Below are 25015 nucleotides of genomic sequence, written 5' to 3' on the forward strand. Positions count from 1 at the left end.
TCACATCCTACACTGCAGCATCATATGCCGGACATATTCCTGGCAGAGGTAGATGAAGCTTATAACGATTTACTCCCAGCACAACAACATCAGATGGCTGAAGGAAAGGAGCCGCAAGACTTTCTGTCACAGAGCAAAAAAGCTAAAGAGTCCCTTGCATTTTTTGCAAAATGCTGGGAAAATGGAAACTGGCATATTTAACAGCGGTAACATCTCATCTCAATGGCCTTAACCTGACACTACAGGGGAAGAACAGCACAATGTGTGGGCTAATGACAGAATTATGTGCCTTCCAGAGTTAAGATGGAGCTTTACAACAGTGAGTATATGTGAGGCGAGTTCTTGTTATGAATATTTTCAAACATCACATAGGATATTACATACAGTATATGTATAAATTACCATACAAGTTATCAACAGAAAAACAGGCTTGTTTCCTCCTTCTGCTGTGAATTTAATGTTTAAGTGTAAGTTTATCATTAGTAGACGTCCAATTTGTTTGAATTTGGGAGGGTGGCAGCGAATGAACATTCCACTTCTTAGAAAACGACTGAAAATTGACAGCAAATGACCCCCCCCATTTTAAATGGATTGGACATTTAATAGTGATCATTTCATTCCAAATCACAGAGGAACGAAATGAAAATACATCGTTTTTCTGTTTAGTAGTTATATCATAGAATGATTTCCGAACGGATGTATCTACATCTGTTGTATCACCATATTGTGAGATCTTCGTTATCATGAGTCTTGTACCGCAAATCGTATAGTGAGGTACCCAGAGGTTCCCACTCCTGTTTGGCATCCATTGTGGCCTGGAAGTAGTACCTTCTCGTGTTTTTTTTTTCTTTCATTTTTTAACCCCCAATGTCCCTTTTTTTCATGAATGGACAAAAGAAGGCTCGAGCACGAACGATCATCAAGACTGCAAGCTACATGTTGAAGATACAGTACAAGAACAATTCGAGCAGATGAGCCGATTACAGTCAGCTAGACTGCTCATAGGAGGTGGCAGCTGTTTTGACCAACAAAAAAAAAAAAAAAAAATGAGTGGGGCTAGCTAGCACTGCGCTGCACTCACCGCTTGCCGGCTTACCCCAATCAAACAGAGCAATAGATTTAGTATAAGTAGACTAAAGGCCGAGTTATACTTCCGCGTCAGACCTACGCCGTCAAGGAAGAATCGAGTTACGACCCTACGCCGTAGCCTGACGCGCACCTCTCAATTTTTCTAACCTTCGCGTCACGTAGACGCGTTGACGTAGCGAAAACGGACTGTGATTGGTCCGCTCAGACTGTTGTTTCCGGGCGAAAACACCGCCATTGTAGAATAGAATCAAACATTATTTTCTACACGCAAAAATGCACCAAGCCAACGGGAGCATCATCGAAGAGCAAGTCTCTCAAGAAATTATTATTGTGACTGCCAAATGGCAAGGTCGGCGATCGAAAAAATAAATAAATGGAAGAACCACCGAGACGTGGGTGGTCGGAATCGAGTGGCCACACGAAGCGGTGACACAGTCGGCCAAAAACTGCCAACTTTTTATCACTTTATGTCGTATTTTTGGTTGGTGCACTTCATCATTTACTGTGTACATATGTTTCAAGTATATGAAGAATAAAGCACAGATTTGGTGTCAAAAGAGTTGTTTTGATCTTTAATTTTCAATAACAGACAGTTCACACACACAATACATCATCACTGATTGAGAGTGCCTCGGTGCTTTTTATGATAACCTTAAAATCAAGCCTCCCAACGCAGTTTGGGAAGTTCCCTAGACGCCAGAAATCTGCTATGGCTTCCCACTGGCTGGTTGTAAACAAATCAGGCTGGAGGGCTTTGCAGACCTTGAACGCAGTGCTCGACGCCAGTTTGAAGCTAGCCGCCACAGCTAGCTCTCTCCACCCGAGTCTAAAACTCTCTGTGCGGCATCAAAAGTCGGCCAGACCGCCTCGAAACCGTCTTCTGCGTCGCCTGCCCGTCAACATTTGTATGTTCAATATTTATTCAGTGTTGATGAGCAGAATATTTACTTTCAAGAGTTCCATCTTGCATTGTTTATTTTTTCTCCGACTAGCGGAAGTAGTCAACAATCATGCCCCAAAACCGTACAAACATAACGCCACATCCCTCTAGTGGCTTGGCGGTGAATTACAGAGCAACGCGTTCCCTCACCGCAGAACTATCGAATGTCGAATGACGCCGTAGTCGCTACGCCGTCACCGCAACGCAGGAGTATAACTCAGGCTTAAGGTGTATCACACATGGGTTAATAGGGGTGGGAACCTTTGTGTAGCTCACGATACGATATGCGATACAAGGCTCAAGGTAAATATGAGCTCATGGGTCATTGGGTCATTTCTCGTAGATTTACAGGTCACTTCCTGTTGATTTTGGGGCATTTACGGGTCTCTATCAGTTGATTTTGGGTAACTGAATAGGAAGTGACTTGAGAATGTAACGAAATGAAAAGAAAGTGACACAAAATCAACAAGAAGTAACATGTAAATGTCCTTTAATGAACAGGAAGTGACCTATAAATGCCCCAAAACGACAAATTCTCCGGTTTCAGTGCCACTGACAGTGCTAGACGTCCAACCCAGTCAAAATGAATTGGCTGTCCAGCGCCGCCAATGACCGCATTTGAGCTAACTAAACACCATTTTAATGGAAGATTGTGGGAGCAACCTGGCTCCTTTTTTTTTTCTTTAAACAGTGACACCTTTTTTCAAACAATATATCAATTCTTGGTGAGAGCAAATCAATATTCTTTTGGCCTAAAAAGTATCACTATGCATCGTCTTTTTCGAAATGTTCCACTGGATTCAGTGTGGTCGGAGTGACCAGATGTTTGCCATCAGTGTGTTTGACACAGCGTTACGCTCGTTTGCGCTCCTCAGTGTGTATGCTCTATACTTGTTATTGCGCGTAATATATCTACATCATGTAATTACTTCAAACAAAGCAGATTTGTTTACATAGAAATAAATCTTTCAATCTGCAAACAATATCGATGCCATGGAGCAAACTTTACATCGGTTCACAAGTCCATTGCGCAGCTACTAAGTAGAGCAGGGCGGTAAACCAAAAATTTACCGGCACCGAAATTCTTCACGATGACCAACGTAATTTTGACCATGACGGTAAATTCGGTAATTTAATAAAACAAGTAAATATAGTCTTTTCATCCCGCTTTGACTGTGTTGTTCGGCAATGTTCATTCCCCTTTAAGAAAGCAGAAAGTGTGCATACGTATGGAGTCACGTGGTTATCAGGAAACCAAACAAACAAGAGCCCTGTGGCTAACGCTAGCGGCTAACGCTACAAGCAAACGTGATGGAGTGTGGCTTAAGGGAGGTTCGCCAAACTTTCACCCGACATTTAGTAGACTCTTGGCGGCATCCAGACGGGCTTTCACCCGCTGTCCTCCCTTGTTCTCACAATTTCCAAAGAGGATGCTTTCAATGCTTTCTACTAGTAGCCAAGCCACAGGCTAATGCTAGTGGCTAATGCTAGTGGCTAACGCTAGCGGCTAATGCTACAAATAAACGGGATGGAGTCGGATAGCGGCTCTAACCTTGGCGAAACAGCTTAATTTAATGAGTGGATTGGGCACGGATTGCATCTAGCAATTAGTATGTCACGTTATTGTGTATCTCTGTCTATGTGTGATTTCTGATGGCTGTTGTGATAGTAAAGCATTCAGCATAAAGTACAATCCAACACTGAAAATTTTAATATGACTGTTTAATGGCCCCAGCTATTTTTCTGCATGTGCTTAATTCTGTGTCATTAGATCAATGCAGCTTTAATGTGTGTGTGTCTGTGTGGGGGTTCATGTGTGCTTGCATGTATTAAAAAATGCACTGGGGAAAAAAAACTGAGACCTTGAAGCAAACACTTGTGTTAAGTAAATATGTCACAGCAGCCATTAACAATAAGTTGTCTTTTTGAAGTGCACTGTTCAAGCTGTAAGTCATTTGTATTACAATGACGTTTGCACAGGCATATTGATTTTGACAATGTACAGTGTTCAAGCCATACAAGCTGTTATAAATGTTCATATTTGAATTCTTATTGTTTACAATAAATTTCTATGTACTTAATGTTTAGACTGCATGTACGATTGTTAAACATATTAAATTGAAAGCTGGTAAATAAATCAACAAGAAACGGTTAATCTGTATTTCATGCATTGATTCAGATTTTCAAATTATATAACAGTCCGCTTGGGCGAATTTATCGTCATTTATCGTTATCGAGGTAAATCTGCTCAATTTACCGCGATACGTGCTTAAGGCCATATCGCCCAGCCCTACTACTAAGTAAGCAAAAGCCACTATATTAGACTGAAAGACATTTCCATACTAATGAGAAGGTAGCATATGTGATTTTTGCCTCATCTAAAGAAAGAAGAAATGCTTGGGATCACCTTGAATGTGAACCAACTCTTCCTCCTCCTTGATGTATGGTGACTCTTCCTCATCATCCTTGATGCATGCAGACTTCTGGTGCTCAAGACAATGGGCTTGGCTGACATAGAGATCTGCAAGAAAACAAACACACTTATTCCTTCATTTGCAAACTTGTGTCCCCAAACTTGTTTTATGGTGGAGAAAATTCCTACTTGCCCATTTTTCCCATTCATTCATGTTTTGTTTTCATGCAATCCAATACAAATGGATTCAAAGTGCTTGACATCACATTAAAATCCGGAAGCTTCAACAAAAACAATCTCATAAAATACATGAAAAAGGAATAAAAGCATAAAAGAGGCCAAGCCATATATTGCGTAGGGCAGCTAATGAATGGCTTTTACGTTCTGAAATGAATGCCTAAAACATTGCAAAATGTCAGACTTGACACAGATTCCATTTTGAATGTACTCTGTAATCCACAGAAAGTGAAAATAAATCCAAACAGGGTTCTCAAATCTAACCCACTGACGGCATGACCCAAACAGCATTTGTTCATAGATAAGCCGCAGCTGCCCTCACAGTATTATGGGATATTTACACCAAAAGATATTAACCCAGTGTTTCCCCTAGGATTTTTTGAAGCTGCGGTAGTGGGCTGCATCGGAGTCGAACTGCCTCACCATGTCGTGCCACGGCAAAATTGCGTCATATCATGACTTTTTTTTTTTTTCTTCACATTTTGTTTCCCACAAAGAACCATAACAAAGATCTAGTTGAAATATTTCATGAGCCAGGCTAATGTCGTAGCTCTCAGCTACGGTTCATGTATGTAAAATGCGTAGCTGATTAAAGTTACATTACCCTACGTAATAATACGACTTTTTTCTCGTAGCAATAGTATTACTTACATTTCGTAGTCCTTTTTCTTTCTATTTGGCCCAAATATGTACTACATTAACGCAACAATAATAGTAGTTCTGTTAATAGACAAATGGTGTAGGTTTGTATAGGAACGTTAGGGACATAACACTAGGAACTTTTCAGGATGCTCAAATTGTCCCTACCAAATTTTAAGCAACCTTTTTGCATTTTATAATGAGTTCAGTTATAGAGGTCATTTAGATTTAGAGCTGCCCCGACTAGTCAACATTGTCGACGTCATCGATGACGTAAATCCGTCGACGAGCACAACATCCCGTCGACGGTTAATGAAGGGTTAAAAAATATATGCGTGGAAAGTTCAGAATGTCGGACGCTTGATATGCAAGCGGGAAATCGGCACAAAGCCAAAAAAGCGCACCAGAGAGTCCAAAACATTTACTTATTTTTAAAGAAACAAAGGAGGGTACACTGTTGTGTCCTGTCTTTTCAATGCCAAGTTTGGCTGCACGTCGGCCGTGAACGATAACGACAGGAGATTTTAAGTCCATCTAACTAACTAATGACATGTTTTATTGAAGTTGCTAAGCCTGTCGCGATATGCAATGATTCCATTTATCGTATGGTAAATAAAAATGAGGGTGGTCATTTTCATGGCCGCGTTTTATCGCTGCGCGCGCGTGTGTACGTTTGTGCGTGCGTGCTGATGGCATATGAGACTCCAATTCTTTTCTGTCATCAACACGCTGTAGAATTAAAGTTCAGACACATCTATATTAAACACTATATACGTTAGCATAGTTACATTGAGGTGAATGGGAAAAAAGACGACCTACTTTAGCCGGCTATAAAAAAAGACAGCCTTGTCCAAAACTTGCAGTTAAAAGGTGACACTTCAAACATGAAAAATCACTGGTTAACAGCATTTGCAAAAGGACAAAAAATCTATTACTGACACAACATGCAATGACAAAAAGCGCATTTTTTGTGGAATGTAAAGCATAAGTTTGCGGTTTAGCGAGCGTACTTCCGGTGAACATTTCAAAATAAAAGCATGTCATGTTCGTCATATAAATAACGATTTCTGGAGTTAATCCCACAAACTTCAGATTCTACACTAAGAATACCTTTAAAATGACACCCTTTATGAAAAGTCTGATTGGCAATGAATAATTATTATAATACTATCATATATAGTACTACAGTATACTATAATATTAATGCTAGGTATTTAAGAATTGTTTTGAATCATGTTGGAAAGGTGAAGTCAGTGTTCTAAATCTGTTTACATTCCATTCTTTTGCACAAGCTAGGTATTTTTTTTCAGAATTGTTTTGAATCATGTTGGAAAGGTGAAGTCAGTGTTCTGAATCTGTTTATATTCCATTCTTTTGCACAAGTATATTCCATCAGCATTTGAACTCATTGTTTGTGATTTGTTATTGTTATTTATCTGTTTATTTGTACTTTAATAAAGAATTTAAGTGTTCCAAAATGTTTTTGTGAACTGATAAGCGTCAACAAAAATTTCATTGCTAAATTAGTAAAAAAAAAAAAAAAAAAATTTTAATTAAAAGATTAGTCGACTAATCGTAAAAATAGTCAGCTGATTAATCGGGAGAAAATTAGTCGTTTGGGACAGCCCTATTTAGATTGTCTTCACATATTTTGTAAGGAAAGAATTGACCCTACCATTATTAAGTGAATTACTTTCCTTATGTTCGGACTTTTTTCCCCCTCAAACGCACGTTTGATTGGTAGTTGACTAAATTCCCTTGTTTTCAATCTACTAGAAATAAGTGAAATTATCTGCCAGTGCTTTAAGTGAATTTTACTCAGATTTTTACTCAGACTATTTTCAGATAGTTTTTTTTTTCTTTACACAATTATTTTAAGCAAAAAAATTTTTTTTTTTCGTCAAGAATGTTATTAATTCATCAAGTGATATTGTTCAAAACATTATTTGAAAGCATTTTTCCCCTAGATTTTGGTGAAAAAATGACCAACCTTTAGATGTATGGGCTTAATAAGAACAAATGGTAATACTTACCTAAAGTAAATTGAATAATCTGACCCATTAATCTGTTAACCAGTCTTTAACACTCAAAACAAGATGGAGAAAATTATTCGGATTTCAGAAAAATCATCGTATTAAAACATTCTAAATTTGCAGTGTGAAAGTTGGTACGTCAATACAAGTTTATTTTTGTATTGATCATTTTGCCTATCAATTAATTAGGTTCAAATTGGTGTGGTGAGAAATGTAGCTCTGACCCCCGTTCACCCAGTCTGTTGGGTCTTATTACGGTAATGTCCGTCCCCAGCAAAAAGTGTACATGGAGGTGATGCTTTTATATCGTCCCTCCCAATATTGAGACCAAACCTACGCCTTTGTAATGGATCCATTTCAAGAAGCTTGCTGATTGCTGTGTAGAGATTTACTAGATTTGGCGAGAAGGTGAATTTTTTGTTGTTGTTGTTCATGAACTAACTTTCCACACAAACGCACATTGAGGTACCAATTAGCTCAGCAAGGAGAAGTATGGGAGTCATTTTTCGAGTGTCCCAGAGCTCGCGAAACTTGGATAAAAAGAGCGCATTTATCAAGGTTTCGTCAGCCATGATTGCGTATATCCGTCCGCCGAAACAGCCTGGTACCAGATATAATAAGTACGCCTGCCCCTCTGCTATTGAACGCGTTGTTGATATTAGCGTGGCAGCATTCTCCCCGCCTCTCGGCGCAATTTCATTCAAACTTGCCGTTCCGTCCAAGACGGCCGCCCACTGCTTACTTTCGCCGAAAAGTCCGATCCAAAATACTGTAATGCCCCGGACGGGGGGGGGGGAAGAAGGAGAGGAGTCTGTATTGGCTTACCAACTTTATTGTGGCAACAAGAATAAAGAAAAAAACAAAAACAAAATAACAGCGGGCTTCCGTGACACGAGACCGCTATCTCACTTCCCTCTACGTCACAGCTCCTCCTCCCATCGTCTCTTAAGGGGGCCTCGCAGAGCTACGGACATTACAATACACAATGAATAGGTTACCGCTGAACCCTTCACACTAGGCTGCCGCTAGTTCAAAACGGCCTTAAATTTATATGTATTTATTTGTACTTTTTTAACATCTCTTTTGCACGGCGTGGCGGCTTTTATTTTGGTGCGGCGGTGCACCACAGTAATTAATATGTAGGGGGAAACCCTGTTAACCGGTCACACTTTATTTGAGAGCGGCATCATAAGACCAAATAAAGCACCCTGAAGCTTAGAACCAATTGGCTGCAAAGCTTCATTGATTCAAGAAGCTTTATTTGGCCATCACTGCTCCCTTGGGGGAGACAGTCAACCTCTGCTGTCCACACTGTTGTCGTCCAACATGCCTCCAAGCATGCATTGCAGCACTAGAGATGCAAATAAGAATAAAAATTCATGTTCTGTGCTAATTGTTTCTTCAGTTACTGTTCTAGTTGTTTCATTAATTGTTATGTTTCATTCATTCATTTTCCATGCCGCTTTTCCTCACTAGGGTCACGGAGGTACTGGAGCCTATCCCAGCTAACTATGGGCAGTAGGCAGGGTGCACCCCAAACTGGTTGCCAGCCAATCGCAGGGCACAATGAGACATTACACACAACCAATCACGCACACACTCATACTTACGGACAATTTAGAGTGTTCAATCAGCCTACCATGCATGTTTTTCGGACGAGGGAGGAAACCGGAGTTCCCGGAGAAAACCCACGCAGGCACGGGAGAACATGCAAACTGCACACAGAATTTTCGGCCGGAGCCCGAAATTGAACCCTTGATCTCAGAACTGTGAGGTGGACGTGCTAACCACTCAGCCACCGTGCTGCCTAATTGTTATGTTATAGAATTTGGTAACACTTTATTTGACAGTGGAGCCATAAGAATGTCACAATACCATCATAAGTATACCATGACACTGCCATGAAAATTAATAGTTATGACAGACATTTTGTGTCATCAGGCAAATTATCTCACTTTTGAATGGATGCAAAAGATCCGAACTGGAAATAAATGGAGTTAGTGACATAACTTGCCACTTAATAACATCTGTCATAAGCATTCATTAATGCCCATGATAATGTCATGTCTTAATTATGATGGTCTTATGGCAGTATGACGCCGCTGTCAAAGTGTTACCTATTAACCCAAATAAGTCAACAAATAAGCCGCAATGGACTAAGCCGCAGGACTCTTAATCAGGGAAAAAAGTAGTTTTAAAGTTTTAGTAGTTTTAGCCTGACATGTTTCTGCGAATACTTCTGCCTTCATCAGCGACTCACTGGTGTTGGTGATGAATAAATCTGTTGCAGGGTTCTTGCACCATTTTAAAAGTCAAACTGAATGCTTTTTAATACCTTCAAAATATAATTTAAGACCAAATCATGTTGCAACAATTTGTGAAGAAGTCATTTTATTTCACTCTTAACAGAGTTGGTGGCGTTTTTCTCCTCGCATGTGCGACTCGATGGCTTTGTATGGAGGACCCAAAGTGCAAAAAAAAATAAATAAATAAATGTGTTATTTAAATCAGGGGTCCCCAACCTTTTTTGCACCACGGACCGGTGTTATTTGGGTCTTTTTTTTCACGGACCGGTGTTCTGACAAATTTTGCAACCCATCAAAAATTGCAACGATGCAGTTCTGCGCATGCGCGTAACGTTAAACATAGCCGCAAAATGTGCAAATGCAGCGATTCCAAAGTAAACACTACAAACTTTCTTGAAAGAAAGAAACATTAACTTACGTTTGACCATGGAAGGACTTGTAGAAAAGTTCTCCTCGGATTCATCCTGCCATGTAAGCTTCACACAACAGCTGTACACCGCGCTCACCATTAGCGACTTCGCCTTGTCGTTAAACATTAATTAAGAAGCCCGCTTCACAAAGATACGATGTTGGAAATTGCAGCAAGGTTTTCAACGCTCTTGTCGCGATGTCAGGATATTCCAGGATGACTTTAATCCAGAACCTCGGTAGAGTTGTTGTCTCAAATGTACGTTTAATAAGGTCGCCGTCATTTGCGATCTCTCTGTTTATTCACAAACGGGTCACGTATCCACTCCTTCGCAGTTCGTGGGTCTTCGAGGTTGTAGGCTCGTCAGGTGCCCTTTTCGCCGTAAAAATATCCTTTTCGCCGTAAAAATATTTCCAAAGACGTCTGTTTTCCTGTTATCTTCGCTCGTGTAGGGGCTAATTATTTCCGGGAACAAATGTGCTGCGCTGCGGCCTAGTAATACAAGCGCACATAGGACAAGCGCACATAGATATATTATATACACAAACAAGATGTACTGCTAGCAGTCCAATCAATGGACTTCTATGACAACACTGTAATCTATCCCGTAGTATTATATCTAGAGTAGACAGATATTGGTGTGTTAAGCAGGGGCACAGGGTTAATTCAGCCAGAATGCGGTCGTTATTAAATTATTTTTTTCTTTGCGGCCCGGTCGCAAATGCGCCACGGACAGGTACCGGTCCGCGGCCCGGCAGATGGGGACCCCTGATTTAAATGCTTCGATTTCAATATTTATTCATTGATTTAAATATGTATTAATTTCAACTTTAATGTATTTACAGTGGTACCTCTACATACGATCACTTCGACACACGATCTTTTCGACATCCGACGTAAAATTTGAGCCGCCATTTGTTTCTACATCCGACGAGTTGCTCGAAATACGACGACATGACAGCACTGCAAACGAACGCACGGTGGATTTTCTTGTGTGAGAAATCAACAGTTTTCAAAAAAAGTTGATACAGTTGGAGAAACAAGGAAAAAAGTGATGCTTACCTTTGAAATGAAGATGCAAGTTATAGAAAAATATGAGCTTGGGGTGCGCGTCCCTGAACTGGCTCAACAATACAGCTCCATGGTCCTCTTCCGACCACCGTTCGCCACTATTTATAAGTTAAGGTGACAGTTATTATTGTGGTAACATTGCCAAGGAAATCGCCAGCTTCGTCACGTTTTTATCATCTATTTAAGAACTTATCCAACACAAAACGCCCATTGTCTTAAGCAGTTGACTGCTCTCAAGAAAACGAAAGTATTATCTCTACCGCACCGACCTATCTCACTGAGACGTCAGCTTCGCGGTGCGTTCAGGGACAGTAAAAAGTGTCCGCCATATTAGAATCCGATTCGTTACATTATTTACAGGAATAATTATTAATTATTCTTATTATTATTATATTATTCTGAATTATTTATCACTTATTTGTTTTTCTATGTTTAATTGCCATTTGTAACAGTGCCAGCAGTATTTATTAAGAATTTAGTGTATGTTTTTAGGCTTTGGAACGAATTAATGGAATTATAATGTATTCCTATGGGAAAATCCTGCTCGACATACGACCATTTCGACTTACAAACAAGGTCCTGGAACGAATTAAATTCGTATGTAGAGGTACCACTGTATTTCAATTTTTTATTTATTTCCATTTCTATATCTACAGTGTATCACAAAAGTGAGTATACTCGCATTTCTGCAGATATTTAAGAATATTTTTTCATGGGACAGCACTGACAAAATGACACTTTGACACAATGAAAAGTAGTCTGTGTGCAGCTTATATAATAGAGTTCATTTATTTTCCCCTCAAAATAACTCAAAATGTAGCCATTAGTATCTAAACCCCTGGCAACAAAAGGAAGTACACCACATGCAAACTACGCACATTCCTAAATGTCCAAATTGAGTACTGCTTGTCATTTTCCCTCCAAAATATCATGTGACTCGTTACAGGAGTGCTGTCACCATTGCTGCAGAGATTGAAGAGGTGGGGGGCCAGCCTGTTCGTGATCAGACCATGCATCAAATTGGTGTGCATGGCTGTCACCCCAGGAGGAAGCCTCTTCTGAAGACGGTACACAAGAAAGCCTGCAAACAGTTTGCTGAAGACATGTCAACAAAGCACATGGATTACTGGAACCATGTCCTATGGTCTGATGAGACGGGCGGGGTTATGGATGGCCTTGAATGTGAGGAGGAGAACTTTGAACTGAATTCGAAAATGGACCGGGACATGATATTTTGGAGGGAAAATGACAAGCAGTACTCAATTTGGACATTTAGGGATGTACGTAGTTTCTAAGGGATGTACTCACCTTTGTTGCCAGGGGTTTAGATATGAATGGCTATATTTTGGAAAAATAAATTAACTATTATATAAGCTGCACACAGACTACTTTTCATTGTGCCAAAGTGTCATTTTGTCAGTGCTGTCCCATGACAAGATATTACTTAAATATCTGCAGAAATGTGACGAGTGTACTCACTTTTGTGATACACTGTAGCAGTTTTGAATTGGGAAACGGGAGATGATTCATTTCTCTTTTTTTTTTTTGTTAACACACACAAAAACAAAAAAAATGGAACTGGGCTTGTTTTCCAAAGTTAGAAGGAAAAACGAACGGCCAATGGACCCAAGACACCTGTACCTGTTGCCCGGTGTAATGTCACCCGCTAAGTGTCAGTAAGTGATTGCTCCGTTGATGGGCTCTTTTGACCTTTCTATGCGCTCAATACAGCCACCTATTGGGTGGAGTTTTTTTGAGACACGTGAAAATTCTCGGTTTGTTGTTTGTGGGAAAATCTTGGTCAAACATCGAGTGACATTTTTCTAAAAAATAAATGCGCGTGTTCACTGTTAAAAAACAGCAACAATTCACAAGCAAAATCAAATACTTAAAAAAGTTATGATAATTGCACGCACATCATTAGAAAACACGTGAAATTTGCGGACGTATTTGTGGATTTGAAAAACGCGGAAAATGTGGACGTATTTGTGGACCTGAAAAACATGTGAAAATCACTAATGTATTTGTGAGAATCGGGATGTATTTGAGAATTTGAAAAACGTGTGAATCGCGAATGCACGTGTGTGAAAATTTGACCGTTTCTTGTTAGGTTTGTCTCAAAAATAAATGCACGCGGCTGCTAATCTAACAAATACAATTCGAATTTTTGCAAACAATAATTCATGATGAGTGCACACACAACATAAAAAAAACACATCTGAATTTCAAGGACATGTTCTGGGATTAAAAAAACATGTGAAACTCACAGATATATTTATGGATCTCAAAAATACATGTGAAAATCTTGGATATATTTGTGCATCTACAAAAGATCGCAAATATATTTGTGAGAACATTTTTGAGACAAATCTCTTCCCATAGTTCGTTGCCGACGTCACTGGTTGTAATTTCAGATGGGTATTTTGGAAAGATAAAAATTGTCACCGTACGAGGGTCCGTTAACAGAAGGAGAATTATTGTTGTAGTGATATATTTCGACAGAGTATTAGGGCCAAATAAATTGAAAAAAAAAAAAAGTACTACGAGGTTAAAGTTGTACTATTGCTACCAGAAAAAAAGTGGTATTATGAAAGGGTAATGTAGCTGAAAGCTGCTACGTACTTTGCATCCATGTGCCTTAGCTGTGAGCTACGATGAAATATTAATAGAAATCCGTCTTAATAATAATTTCATGTAGATGAGGCAAAATATTAAGGATTTCCTTATTTGTAACACCGATTCTAAAACACAAAATGCTTTCGACTTTTATTCTCGTACTATTAATTCGACATTTATTCTCCAAGTTTGACTTTTTTCCTCATACTATTACGATGAGAATAAAAATCGCATTATTACGTAGGGCTAATCTAGCTGAATAGGCAGCTTTACTGAACCCCACATTGCTGCGTCACCAGTAGGTGGATGGCGATGTAGTATAAAGCGCTTTGAGAGCCTTGAAAGGTGGAAAAGCGCTTTACAAGTATAACTCCATTTACCACAAAAGACAAGTCTGGAGCCGGAAGAGGACTCCTGTCACTGGTGAGTAAAGGCCGAGTTATACTTCCGCGTCAGACCTACGCCGTCAAGGAAAAAACCGAGTTACGACCCTAAGCCGTAGCCTGACGCGCGCCTCTCGAATTTTCTAACCTTCGCGTCACGTAGACGTGTTTGACGTGGCGAAAACAGACTGTGATTGGTCCGCTCAGACTATTGTCTCCGGTTTAGCGCGAAATCACCGCCATTGTAGAATAGAATCAAATATTATTTTCTACACGCAAAAATGGACCAAGCCGACGGGAGTATCATCGAAGAGCAAGTCTCGTCAAGACATTATTGTGATTGCCAAATGGCAAGGTCGGCGATTGAAAAAAAAAAAAAAAAAATGGAAAAACCACCGAGACGTGTGTGTTCGGAAACGAGTGGCCACAAGAAGCGGTGACCCAGTCGGCCAAAAACTGCCAACTTTTTATCACTTTATGTCGTATTTTTAGTTGGTGCACTTCATCATTTATTGTGTACATATGTTTGCTGTGAGTCTGTGACTTATTTACGTGTCACACTTGAAGTATATGAAGAATAAAGCACAGATGTGGTGTCAAAAGAGTTGTTTTGATCTTTAATTTTTAATAACAGACAGTTCACACACGATACATAATCACTGATTGAGAGTGCCTCGGTGCTTTTTATGATAACGTTAAAATCAAGGCTCCCAACGCAGTTTGGGAAGTTCCATAGATGCCAGAAATCTGCTATGGCTTCCCACCGGCTGGTTGTAGGACACGGCAAACAAATCGGGCTGGAGGGCTTTGCAGACCTTGAACGCAGTGCTCGACGCCAGTTTGAAGCTAGCCGCCACAGCTAGCTCTCTCCACCCGAGTCTAAACCTCTCTGTGCGGCATCAAAAGTCGGCCAGACCGCCTCGAAACAGTCTTCTGCATCGCCTGCCCCTCAACATTTGTATGTTCAATATTTATCCAGTGTTGATGAGCAGAATATTTACTTTAAAGAGTTCCATCTTGCATTGTTTATTTTTTCTCCGACTAGCGGAAGTCAACGAGCATGCCCCAAAACCGTACAAACATAACGCCACATCCCTCTAGTGGCTTGGCGGTGAATTACAGAGCAACGCATCCCCTCACCGCAGAACTATCGAATGTCGAATGACACCGTAGTAGCTGCGCCGTCACCGCAACGCGGGAGTATAACTCAGGCTTTAGCGCGTGTGTGTGGGGAGAATCGGTGGGGGTCGCAGCACCTCAGATGAGTGACACAACCAAACACTGCTACGATGCGTGCTACCTACACATACGATAAGAAAATGTCACACATTGTGAACTTATGACGGAGACAATGGCGAATTTTCCTCTCGTTCTTGACTCATCAAACGAAAACGAATTCATCTCGTTATGTTTTAGTCTCCCACAACACGTTTTTAGCACGTCATTGTCACGAAAAAAATGTTCCGTCGACAAAATGTTTTTGTTAACGTCATCGATGACCAAAACACTGAACCAGTACTACCAATGCAAAAAGTAAGTGTGGATGGAGCATTGGCAATATTTATCGAAATGTGGAATTTTTTTCTGATATCGTTCAGGCCTGTCCCGAACAGAGCTATTCAAGTTATCTGGTAAACATTCTGCTAGTTTTAATATCGCAGTATATTGCAACCTCCCCAAAAATCTCAATGATAGTTTTTTATAATATTGTTCAGGCCTAATATACATCACTTGAAACAAAGCAAATCATTTACATAGAAAGAAATCTTTTGCAAACAATAGTCAAGTCGATTCTGTGGCGCAAACTTTGCGTCGGCTAACGATCCCTTTCACGGCTACAAGTGAGCAAAGCCACTATATTAAACGGGATTAAAAACACTATTAGACAAAGATATTTCCGTACTTATGTGAAGGTACCATATTTAATTTCCGCCTCATATAAGATAGAAAAAAAAACACTTGGGATGACCTTTAAGGTATATGAACTCTCTCTCCTCCTCCTTGATGCATGGTGACTCTTTCTCCTCTACCTTGATACATGTAGACTCATGGTGGTCAAGAAGATGCGCTTGGCTAACATCTGAAAGACAAAGACCACAGGCAAATCTTATTTCTTCAACTGCAAACTTGTGTCCCCAAAGTTGTTTTCTGTTGGAGAAGATTTCTCCTTGCCCATTTTTTGTATTCATGTTTTGTTGTCTGCAAATCTAACACAAAAGTAATTCAAGTGCTTGACATCACATTAAAATCAAGAAGACAAACAAAAGCAGTCTCATAAAATACATTAAAAAGGAATAAAAGCTTTAATAAAATAAAGGCTTTTATATTCCAAAATGAAAACCTAAAACATTGCAAAATGTCAGACTTCACACCATTTCCGTTTTGAATGTTATCCACAGAGAGCGAAAAATAAATCCGAACAGGGTTCTCGACTAACCAATCAAGGAATAAAGCTGTTGCAGGGTTCTTGCACCATTTTAAAAGTCAAATTGAATGTTTCTTAAGACCTTAAAAAATATTATTTTGGACCAAGACATGTCGCAACAACTTCTGATGGACAATTTTAAAATTAGGCCAAAATGGGGGCCTCAGAGTGGAACTTTAAGTCACCTGAGTGTTTTCTGCCATATACTGTATACAGTGCCTTGCAAAAGTATTCGGCCCCCTTGAATCTTGCAACCTTTCGCCACATTTCAGGCTTCAAACATAAAGATATGAAATTTAATTTTTTTGTCAAGAATCAACAACAAGTGGGACACAATCGTGAAGTGGAACAACATTTATTGGATAATTTAAACTTTTTTAACAAATAAAAAACTGAAAAGTGGGGCGTGCAATATTATTCGGCCCCTTTACTTTCAGTGCAGCAAACTCACTCCAGAAGTTCAGTGAGGATCTCTGAATGATCCAATGTTGTCCTAAATGACCGATGATGATAAAAAGAATCCACCTGTGTGTAATCAAGTCTCCGTATAAATGCACCTGCTCTGTGATAGTCTCAGGGTTCTGTTTAAAGTGCAGAGAGCATTATGAAAACCAAGGAACACACCAGGCAGGTCCGAGATACTGTTGTGGAGAAGTTTAAAGCTGGATTTGGATACAAAAAGATTTCCCAAGCTTTAAACATCTCAAGGAGCACTGTGCAAGCCATCATATTGTAATGGAAGGAGCATCAGACCACTGCAAATCTACCAAGACCCGGCCGTCCTTCCAAACTTTCTTCTCAAACAAGGAGAAAACTGATCAGAGATGCAGCCAAGAGGCCCATGATCACTCTGGATGAACTGCAGAGATCTACAGCTGAGGTGGGAGAGTCTGTCCATAGGACAATCAGTCGTACACTGCACAAATCTGGCCTTTATGGAAGAGTGGCAAGAAGAAAGCCATTTCTCAAAGATATCCATAAAAAGTCTCGTTTAAAGTTTGCCACAAGCCACCTGGGAGACACACCAAACATGTGGAAGAAGGTGCTCTGGTCAGATGAAACCAAAATTGAACTTTTTGGCCACAATGCAAAACGATATGTTTGGCGTAAAAGCAACACAGCTCATCACCCTGAACACACCATCCCCACTGTCAAACCTGGTGGTGGCAGCATCATGGTTTGGGCCTGCTTTTCTTCAGCAAGGACAGGGAAGATGGTTAAAATTGACGGGAAGATGGATGCAGCCAAATACAGGAACATTCTGGAAGAAAAAGAGATTTATCTTCCAACAGGACAATGATCCAAAACATAAAGCCAAATCTACAATGGAATGGTTCAAAAATAAACGTATCCAGGTGTTAGAATGGCCAAGTCAAAGTCCAGACCTGAATCCAATCGAGAATCTGTGGAAAGAGCTGAAGACTGCTGTTCACAAACACTCTCCATCCAACCTCACTGAGCTCGAGCTGTTTTGCAAGGAAGAATGGGCAAGAATGTCAGTCTCTCGATGTGCAAAACTGATAGAAACATACCCCAAGCGACTTGCAGCTGTAATTGGAGCAAAAGGTGGCGCTACAAAGTATTAATGCAAGGGGGCCGAATAATATTGCACGCCCCACTTTTCAGTTTTTTATTTGTTAAAAAAGTTTAAATTATCCAATAAATTTTGTTCCACTTCATGACTGTGTCCCACTTGTTGTTGATTCTTGACAAAAAATTAAAATTTTATATCTTTATGTTTGAAGACTGAAATGTGGCGAAAGGTTGCAAGGTTCAAGGGGGCCGAATACTTTTGCAAGGCACTGTATATTTACACTATTTTGCACTGCTAGTCTAATGTATATAACCTGTTTAGATCATAGTATGTGCAAAGGCCAAAAACGCCAATGACCATACCTGCTGTTTGCGTTGAATTGACAAATATAAAACTATTCAGTCTTATTTTTTTCTTTTGAATGTTTATCCTAACAAGTTGAAAAAATATTATTAAGCTTTACAACGGTGCGTCGAGCCTGTTTGGTTGTCAATGGGACATCAACATTACAAATTTTGACAAGAGATTTTTTTTTTCTTTTTGCGTCCAAAATGTTGGTTATAATTGGTCAGTGAATAAATCAACAGATTGGAGGTAATGAAGGTAATGCTGTCCTGTGGGGTGGGGCAACCAGGCCATTGAGAACATTTTTTACTTTGAAATATAAAGACAACATCAATGGCATGCAAATTCAGACAAAATAATGCTCAGGTGTTAAAGGGGTAAATACAGTATATTAAAGCGATAAGCAGGGGCGCCGTATAGGGGGAAAAGTGAGACTGATTCTAAGGGCCCATGCCCTGATGGGGGCCCACAAAGAAAATTAGAACATTAGTTAATCGTTTGCAAATTTAAATATTTATCATTATAATTTTAATAGTAATAAAACAAAGGCCACCCCCCCAAAACCCCTGCATTTTCATGAAATGGTTTGGTCCGCCCTTCCATCAATCAGAACTCGAAGCGCGCAGAGCGCGGTAGTGCAGAAATGTTTTCAAAACAAAAATCGGGTTTTCAAAAGAGGAAAGAAAAGAAAGCAAAACAGGAGATGGGTAGAAAAGGCCAACAGGATGTGACCGGCGTCAATGAGCGACATCCACCTCTTCAAAAACATGAATTCCAAATAATGACGGCAATTTTTGGTATCCTACAGATGTTGAAAATTGGCGGGGAAATTTTCTCTTTTAAAATCAGCTTGACTCCAGTTTGTCAAGATTGGTTTGTCATCAATTGAATTTAGTTTGTTGACAAGGGACTTTGCCTCAGAGCTGTAGCCTATGGTGGAGATTGCGAGTTTCCAGATGGAAGCCAAGTCTACTCCATAATGAAACACTGTAATTGTTTTGCTAGCTAGTTTTTGCTCCACTTTTAGCTTACATTTAATCAGTAGAGTAGGCAAATCCTTAGCTATTTCTTCATACGAACACAGTTATATACTCTAATGTATACTGTAGTCAAGAGCGTAGATTTGGTCTCAACATTGGTAGGGATGATGTTACAGCATAACCTGCATGTACACTTTTTGCTCAGGATGGGACATTAATAATACCAAACAGATTGGGTGAACGGGGGTCAGGGCTACATTTCTCAACAATATGAACCTCCTTAATTGATATACCGTAATTTCTGGACTATTGGGCTCCCCTGATTACAAGCCTCACCCAGTACATTTTTAAAGGAAAAACCATTTTGTACATACATAAGCCTCTCCTGCCTATAAGCCGCGTGCGACCACTTAGTAACATGAGCTATTGACAAAGAAATACAGTATTCAAAATTTTAAAATCACACCTTAACTTTTCATTCCAAACAGCGCCAGCAAGCACGGCAGTTATATAGCAGCGGCACAGATGTTACATAGCATCAGCATGGCTGTACACCACTACCGTAATTAGGCTGGTTATTAAAAACATAAAAGTCTTTGTTAGCGATCTTCATCATCCTCCTGTGCACTCAAACCATGGAAGTCTTCAACCTCAGTGTCGGATATGAAGACGCTCAGATACACTTCGCCACGCACCTACTCAGTCTCTCCTTCGCTGTCGGCTTCAATGTCTCCCATAATGAGGCAAATTCACTCCTAAGCCAGTGCCGTCCTCCTCGTCACGCAGCAGACTGGCCCCTCGAAACCCATTGGTGATGGCGGACTTCTTTCACATCGCTTCATGCTGCCAGGCTCCCCGGGCATACCTGTGCAATAGCTTCTCTTCGCATGAGGTGAGTCTTGGCAAACGATCTCTCACCGCGAGTCATCAAAACTTCCCATACAACTCAGATGGCTAATTTGATTTTTTCTAGCGTTTTCAATGATGCAGATCTGCCAATTCTACTCATGGACAATGACGAGGGTCCGCCAACAACTATTCATGCACAACGTACCAAGTTAAACCACCGGTAATAGTGCAAACTAGCTTCCTCGACACTTATACTCCACGTGTCTCACTCCCGCATTCCATGCTCAAGCGCCCCGGGCGGCCATCAGAAAAATGCACAAACTGGCCGCATCAATGCACACGCCACAGGATCCAAAATGAGGGGGAAAAAAAGTGCGGCTTGTAGTCCGGAAATTACGGTACTAAATCAGGGGTGCTCATGACGTTGATCACGATCGACCAGTCAATCACAAAGCTAGTAGTGTAGATCGCGGCACCCCCCCACATACTTTTTTTTAAATGTACATAATCATGATTGTTGTGTGGATGTTGTGTTGTGTGCGCTACGTACGAGGTTATGCAGCACCTCTCTCTCTCTAAGCAGCTTCTTGCTGACGCCTTTCTCGTTCCATAGTTGCCAGTAGACATGTGCCGGTTACCGGTTTCACGGTTTACCGTGGTGTGAAAACGTCGCGGTTTCAAAACCACTAAAATTTTCCGTCATACCTTAGTACGGTATTCGCTATTTTTCATGTGCCAAAATGCAGCCCAAGTGGCTTGGTGCGGCAGCGCTCACCCTTCCCGTTTGTTGCCGTGAGTGTCAGTGACGCTATTCTGCTAAACAGCCAGCAAACCCAAAAACAAACCCTCGAAAAACAAGGCGTACTTTTCTTCAATTTATTGAGCTCTCAAGTCGGGGTGAAATATACAAATGAATACATTTAAAACGTTATACAATTGTATTTTTCCACATGTGAGTAGGTTCAACAGGATAGCAGTAGCACCATGAAAAAGGTCGCCAAAAACAAAACATACATTTTCCTTTCAAATTCAATATACAAACTAACTAAAACTTACAAAGACGAATGTTAGCCTAGGCTAAGCTGGGAGAGCAGCTTCGTCGACGTTTTATGTCTCACAGCCGCTGAGTGAGAAACAAGCTTGAATGAAGGGGGGGGGGGGGGGGGGGGGATCGCGTCAAAGATCGCTAATTGCCAAAGGAGGTCTCACTCCTCACTTTTTGTTTTAGATGAAACCTTGAAACCTCAACAATATTTACATTTTAACTAACTTATAAAACTTGTACATTTTTAACTAAGTTATTAACTTAGGAATTCTTTGTTCTTTGTAACACAAAGGCATAACATCATGTAGAAGAGAGTTGACACAGTGGCTGAAAATGGCGAAACTTCAGCTTCTCCCCCTCAAAAAAAAGTTATACAGAATATATTTTTAATTTTATTTAGAAGTGTTTTTACTTTTTTATAGCAATTATTTTGTTCTTGCTCTATTATTGAGCAACTTGAGCTCTGGCTGTGGGTATAGTCTAGGTTCTATTTATTTTAATTTTATATAAAATATTTGTTATTTTTTGTTAATTAATTTATTTTCACATTATATTCATGTTCCAATTTGCAAATATGTTCTGGAAAAAAAAACCTGTTCAATGGAAAAAAGTTTTTTTTTTTTTTTTAAACCCCTTACATCTCAAAATTTTGGAGCTATAATTGCAATACCGTGATACCGTGAAACCGCGGTATTTTTGCTCACGGTTATCGTACCGTCAAAATCTCATACCGGCACATGCCTAGTTGCCAGCAGAGGTTACTACATTTCTCACAGTTTATTTAATGTTAACAGTAGAAAACACAAAGAGAAGGACGCTTCTCTCGAAGCAGCTTTCTACTTGAGTTTTGCAGGTTAGCAAGTTCACACAGTTTGATGTTATGCTAACACTGATGCAGGTTGGACCTACAGTAGCAAAATTTATGGTGTGTTCCCCACTTCCAAAACAATGATGTCTTTTTTAAATTTCTAACAGTGGCTGCTGCTGGCTAAAAAAACTTCTCATATCTCTAATATCTAATGTGGGTGTGTGTGAGGGTTAAATCATTAGCCAATCAAATGTGCGTTTAGGAGGGAAAAAATGGACTGGCACATTCAGCAAGTCAAAAGATGTACATGTAAATCTAAACATAATAAAAACAATTCACTTAATAATGGTGGGGTCAATTACAACAATTAAAACATATGGGAAGACAATATAAATAACCTATATAACTGAAGTCATTACATAACGCAAAAAAGGTTGCTTAAAAGTTGGTGGGGACAATTTAAGTATCCTGAAAAGTTGGGAGTGTTTTGTCCCAACTGTCCCTATGCAAACCTATGCCATTGACTGTAGTATAGTTAGGTTCAAACAAAACATTTATTCTAAGTCATTCATTATGGTATTTGCTTTGAGAATATTTCTAATAAAAATATATTTAGATTGTAAAAGATGGCCTTCAGTACATTTCTTATAGATGATATCAGTCTATAGGGAATGGGACGTACTACGTCATTGTTTGGACGCGCCTCCATGCTGGTAATATGATTCACTTCCGGTCCGGCAGACTCAACGGGGATTGTAATGTGTGGTAGTGCTAAGATAATTCCTTCGGTGTATTAGAAAGAAATTATGGGTGTGTATTGTTGTGTTACCGGGTGCAACACTTTTTCCTACGACTAAAAAAAGGGCGAGGAAAACTGCACTCACTTTTCACCGTTTTCCTGCATGGAGGACCAAATATCAGATCACGAAGGCACGACGGATGGCTGGGGCGCAGCGGTTCGTCGGAAAAGCATTTCTCTTGATCATATTTCTGCTGGAATGAGAGTGTGTTCCCGTCATCTCTACTCTTGTAAGTTGAACGATTTATCCGTTTTGGTTTCAATACGTTTTTTTTTTTACCATTGTGTTAATCTGCCTCGGTAGCAATGCTAACCTACTCCTCCTCCTCACCTACCTGTTATGTTCCTAGGAAAACCTGCATATGAAATGCTGACAACACATCCCGATTGGTCACCATATCTCTTCTTGGGTTATTCTGAGGTCAAGCGCACCACATCGGAGCGTGATGAGAGGTTGGAAAGGCGAAGAGTGCACGCTGAAACTTCAGTTTGCTCTGCTCTTACAAACACGAGCCCAAGTGTTGTTGTGAAAAGTCAATAAAATATGAATACCAAAACATGACGAACAACTTCTTGACAAACTGTAACTGCTTGTTTACTTCAGGTCTTCATAATAAACAGGTGTAATAATTACAAAGTCAGGTGACTTAATTTTGTTATTCTATTTGGAATATGCATTGACAATTTTTGGACAGTGTTGTAGACAAGAACTGGGACTGATAAATTGCAATAGATTTATTTCAAGTAATGCAATTTCTCCAATACGATATTTGAATTGACAGTTTAATATCTTTAAATTAGTGCAAACAAGGCCCACCCTCTGACGGTGGCAGCAAATATTATATAATAAATGATAAGTAATACACAAATACAAGATCACAATAAACGTGTCTTTGTCAAAGCAGTTTAAAACACTATTTACTGGCCTTGGGTAAATTGCCAGACAGGATAAATATGTGCTTTAAAGTTCTTGCATTTCCATTTTAAGTATTGCAAGTACTAGTCTCCAACACAGTATTTGAACTGACAGTTTAAAACAATGTTAGTACAAAATGGCCCACACTCTGGCAGGGGGCAGCAAATATTATAATACATAATATAATACATTATAAAAAGCTATATACTATATAAATACAAGATCACAACAAAACCTGTATTTTTCAAAGCAGTTAAAAAACATCCAGTGGCCTTAGGTAAATAAAGGTGTATAAATATGTACTTTACAGTTCTTGCATTTCTTTTTTAGGTATTGCAACTTTTCCAACACTATTTGAATTGACAGTCTAAAGTCTACATTAGAGCAAATAAGAATATTATAAATCAAAAATAATAATAGAATATATAAATTCAACATTACAATGAAACGTGTCTTTGTCAAAGTGGTTAAAAAAAAAACAAAAAAACACGTCACTGGCCATAGTTAAATAGCCAGTCAGAATAAATATGTGCATTAAAGTTCTTGCATTTTCACAAGTTAAAAGCCCGCAGTTCATCGACAAGAAGGGCAGACCCAGATGGCGTCTGCTGCAGGGGCTTGTTTGAGTCCGACACAGGACAAATGGAACCACTCCACTGAACAAATTTTCTTTGTCAAATGATCCAAGAAGAGAGATGGTGACCAATCAGGATGTGTTGTCAGCAGGTTTACCTAGGAACACAACAAGTAGGTGAGTCGTAGTAGGCGAGCATTGCTACCGAGGCAAATTTACACAACGGTGTAAAAAAAACAAAACGTATTGAAACCAAAAGTGGATAAATCGTTCAACTTACAAGAGTAGAGATGACAGGAACACACTCTCATTCCAGCAGAAATATGATAAGAAATGCTTTTCCGACGAACCGCTGCAATCCAGCCATCTGTCGTACCTTCGTGATCTGATATTTGGTCCTCCATGCAGGAAAACGGTGAAAAGTGAGTCAATTTTTCCTAACCCCTTTTTTTGTCGTAGGAGACGCTGTTGCACCCGGTAACGCAACAATAAGCACCCATATTTTCTTTCTAAAACACCGAAAGAGTTAGCTTAGCACGACCACACGTTACAATCCGCATTGAGTCTGCCGAACCGGAAGTGAATCATATTACCAGCATGGAGG

The 25015-nt window shown here is 39.8% G+C and overlaps 1 protein-coding gene across 5 annotated transcripts in view; it reads right to left on the reverse strand.

Moving 5' to 3' along the window:
• LOC130928535 (zinc finger protein OZF-like) overlaps positions 1–25015 on the reverse strand; it is a 51733-nt gene that overhangs the window by 19285 nt on the left and 7433 nt on the right. For 4 of the 5 annotated variants that reach the window (XM_057855219.1, XM_057855223.1, XM_057855220.1 and 1 more), the window contains 2 exons: positions 16106–16216; positions 4437–4550 (listed from right to left, as the gene is read on the reverse strand). In XM_057855219.1, the coding sequence (XP_057711202.1) occupies positions 4437–4550; positions 16106–16216 (225 nt within the window). Of the gene's footprint in view, positions 1–4436; positions 4551–16105; positions 16217–23006; positions 23116–25015 lie in introns of all 5 variants that reach the window. The other variant, XM_057855222.1, reaches the window with a different exon arrangement.

The sequence above is a fragment of the Corythoichthys intestinalis genome, chromosome 13, assembly GCF_030265065.1.
Source record: "Corythoichthys intestinalis isolate RoL2023-P3 chromosome 13, ASM3026506v1, whole genome shotgun sequence".
Classification (NCBI taxonomy): Eukaryota; Metazoa; Chordata; class Actinopteri; order Syngnathiformes; family Syngnathidae; genus Corythoichthys; species Corythoichthys intestinalis.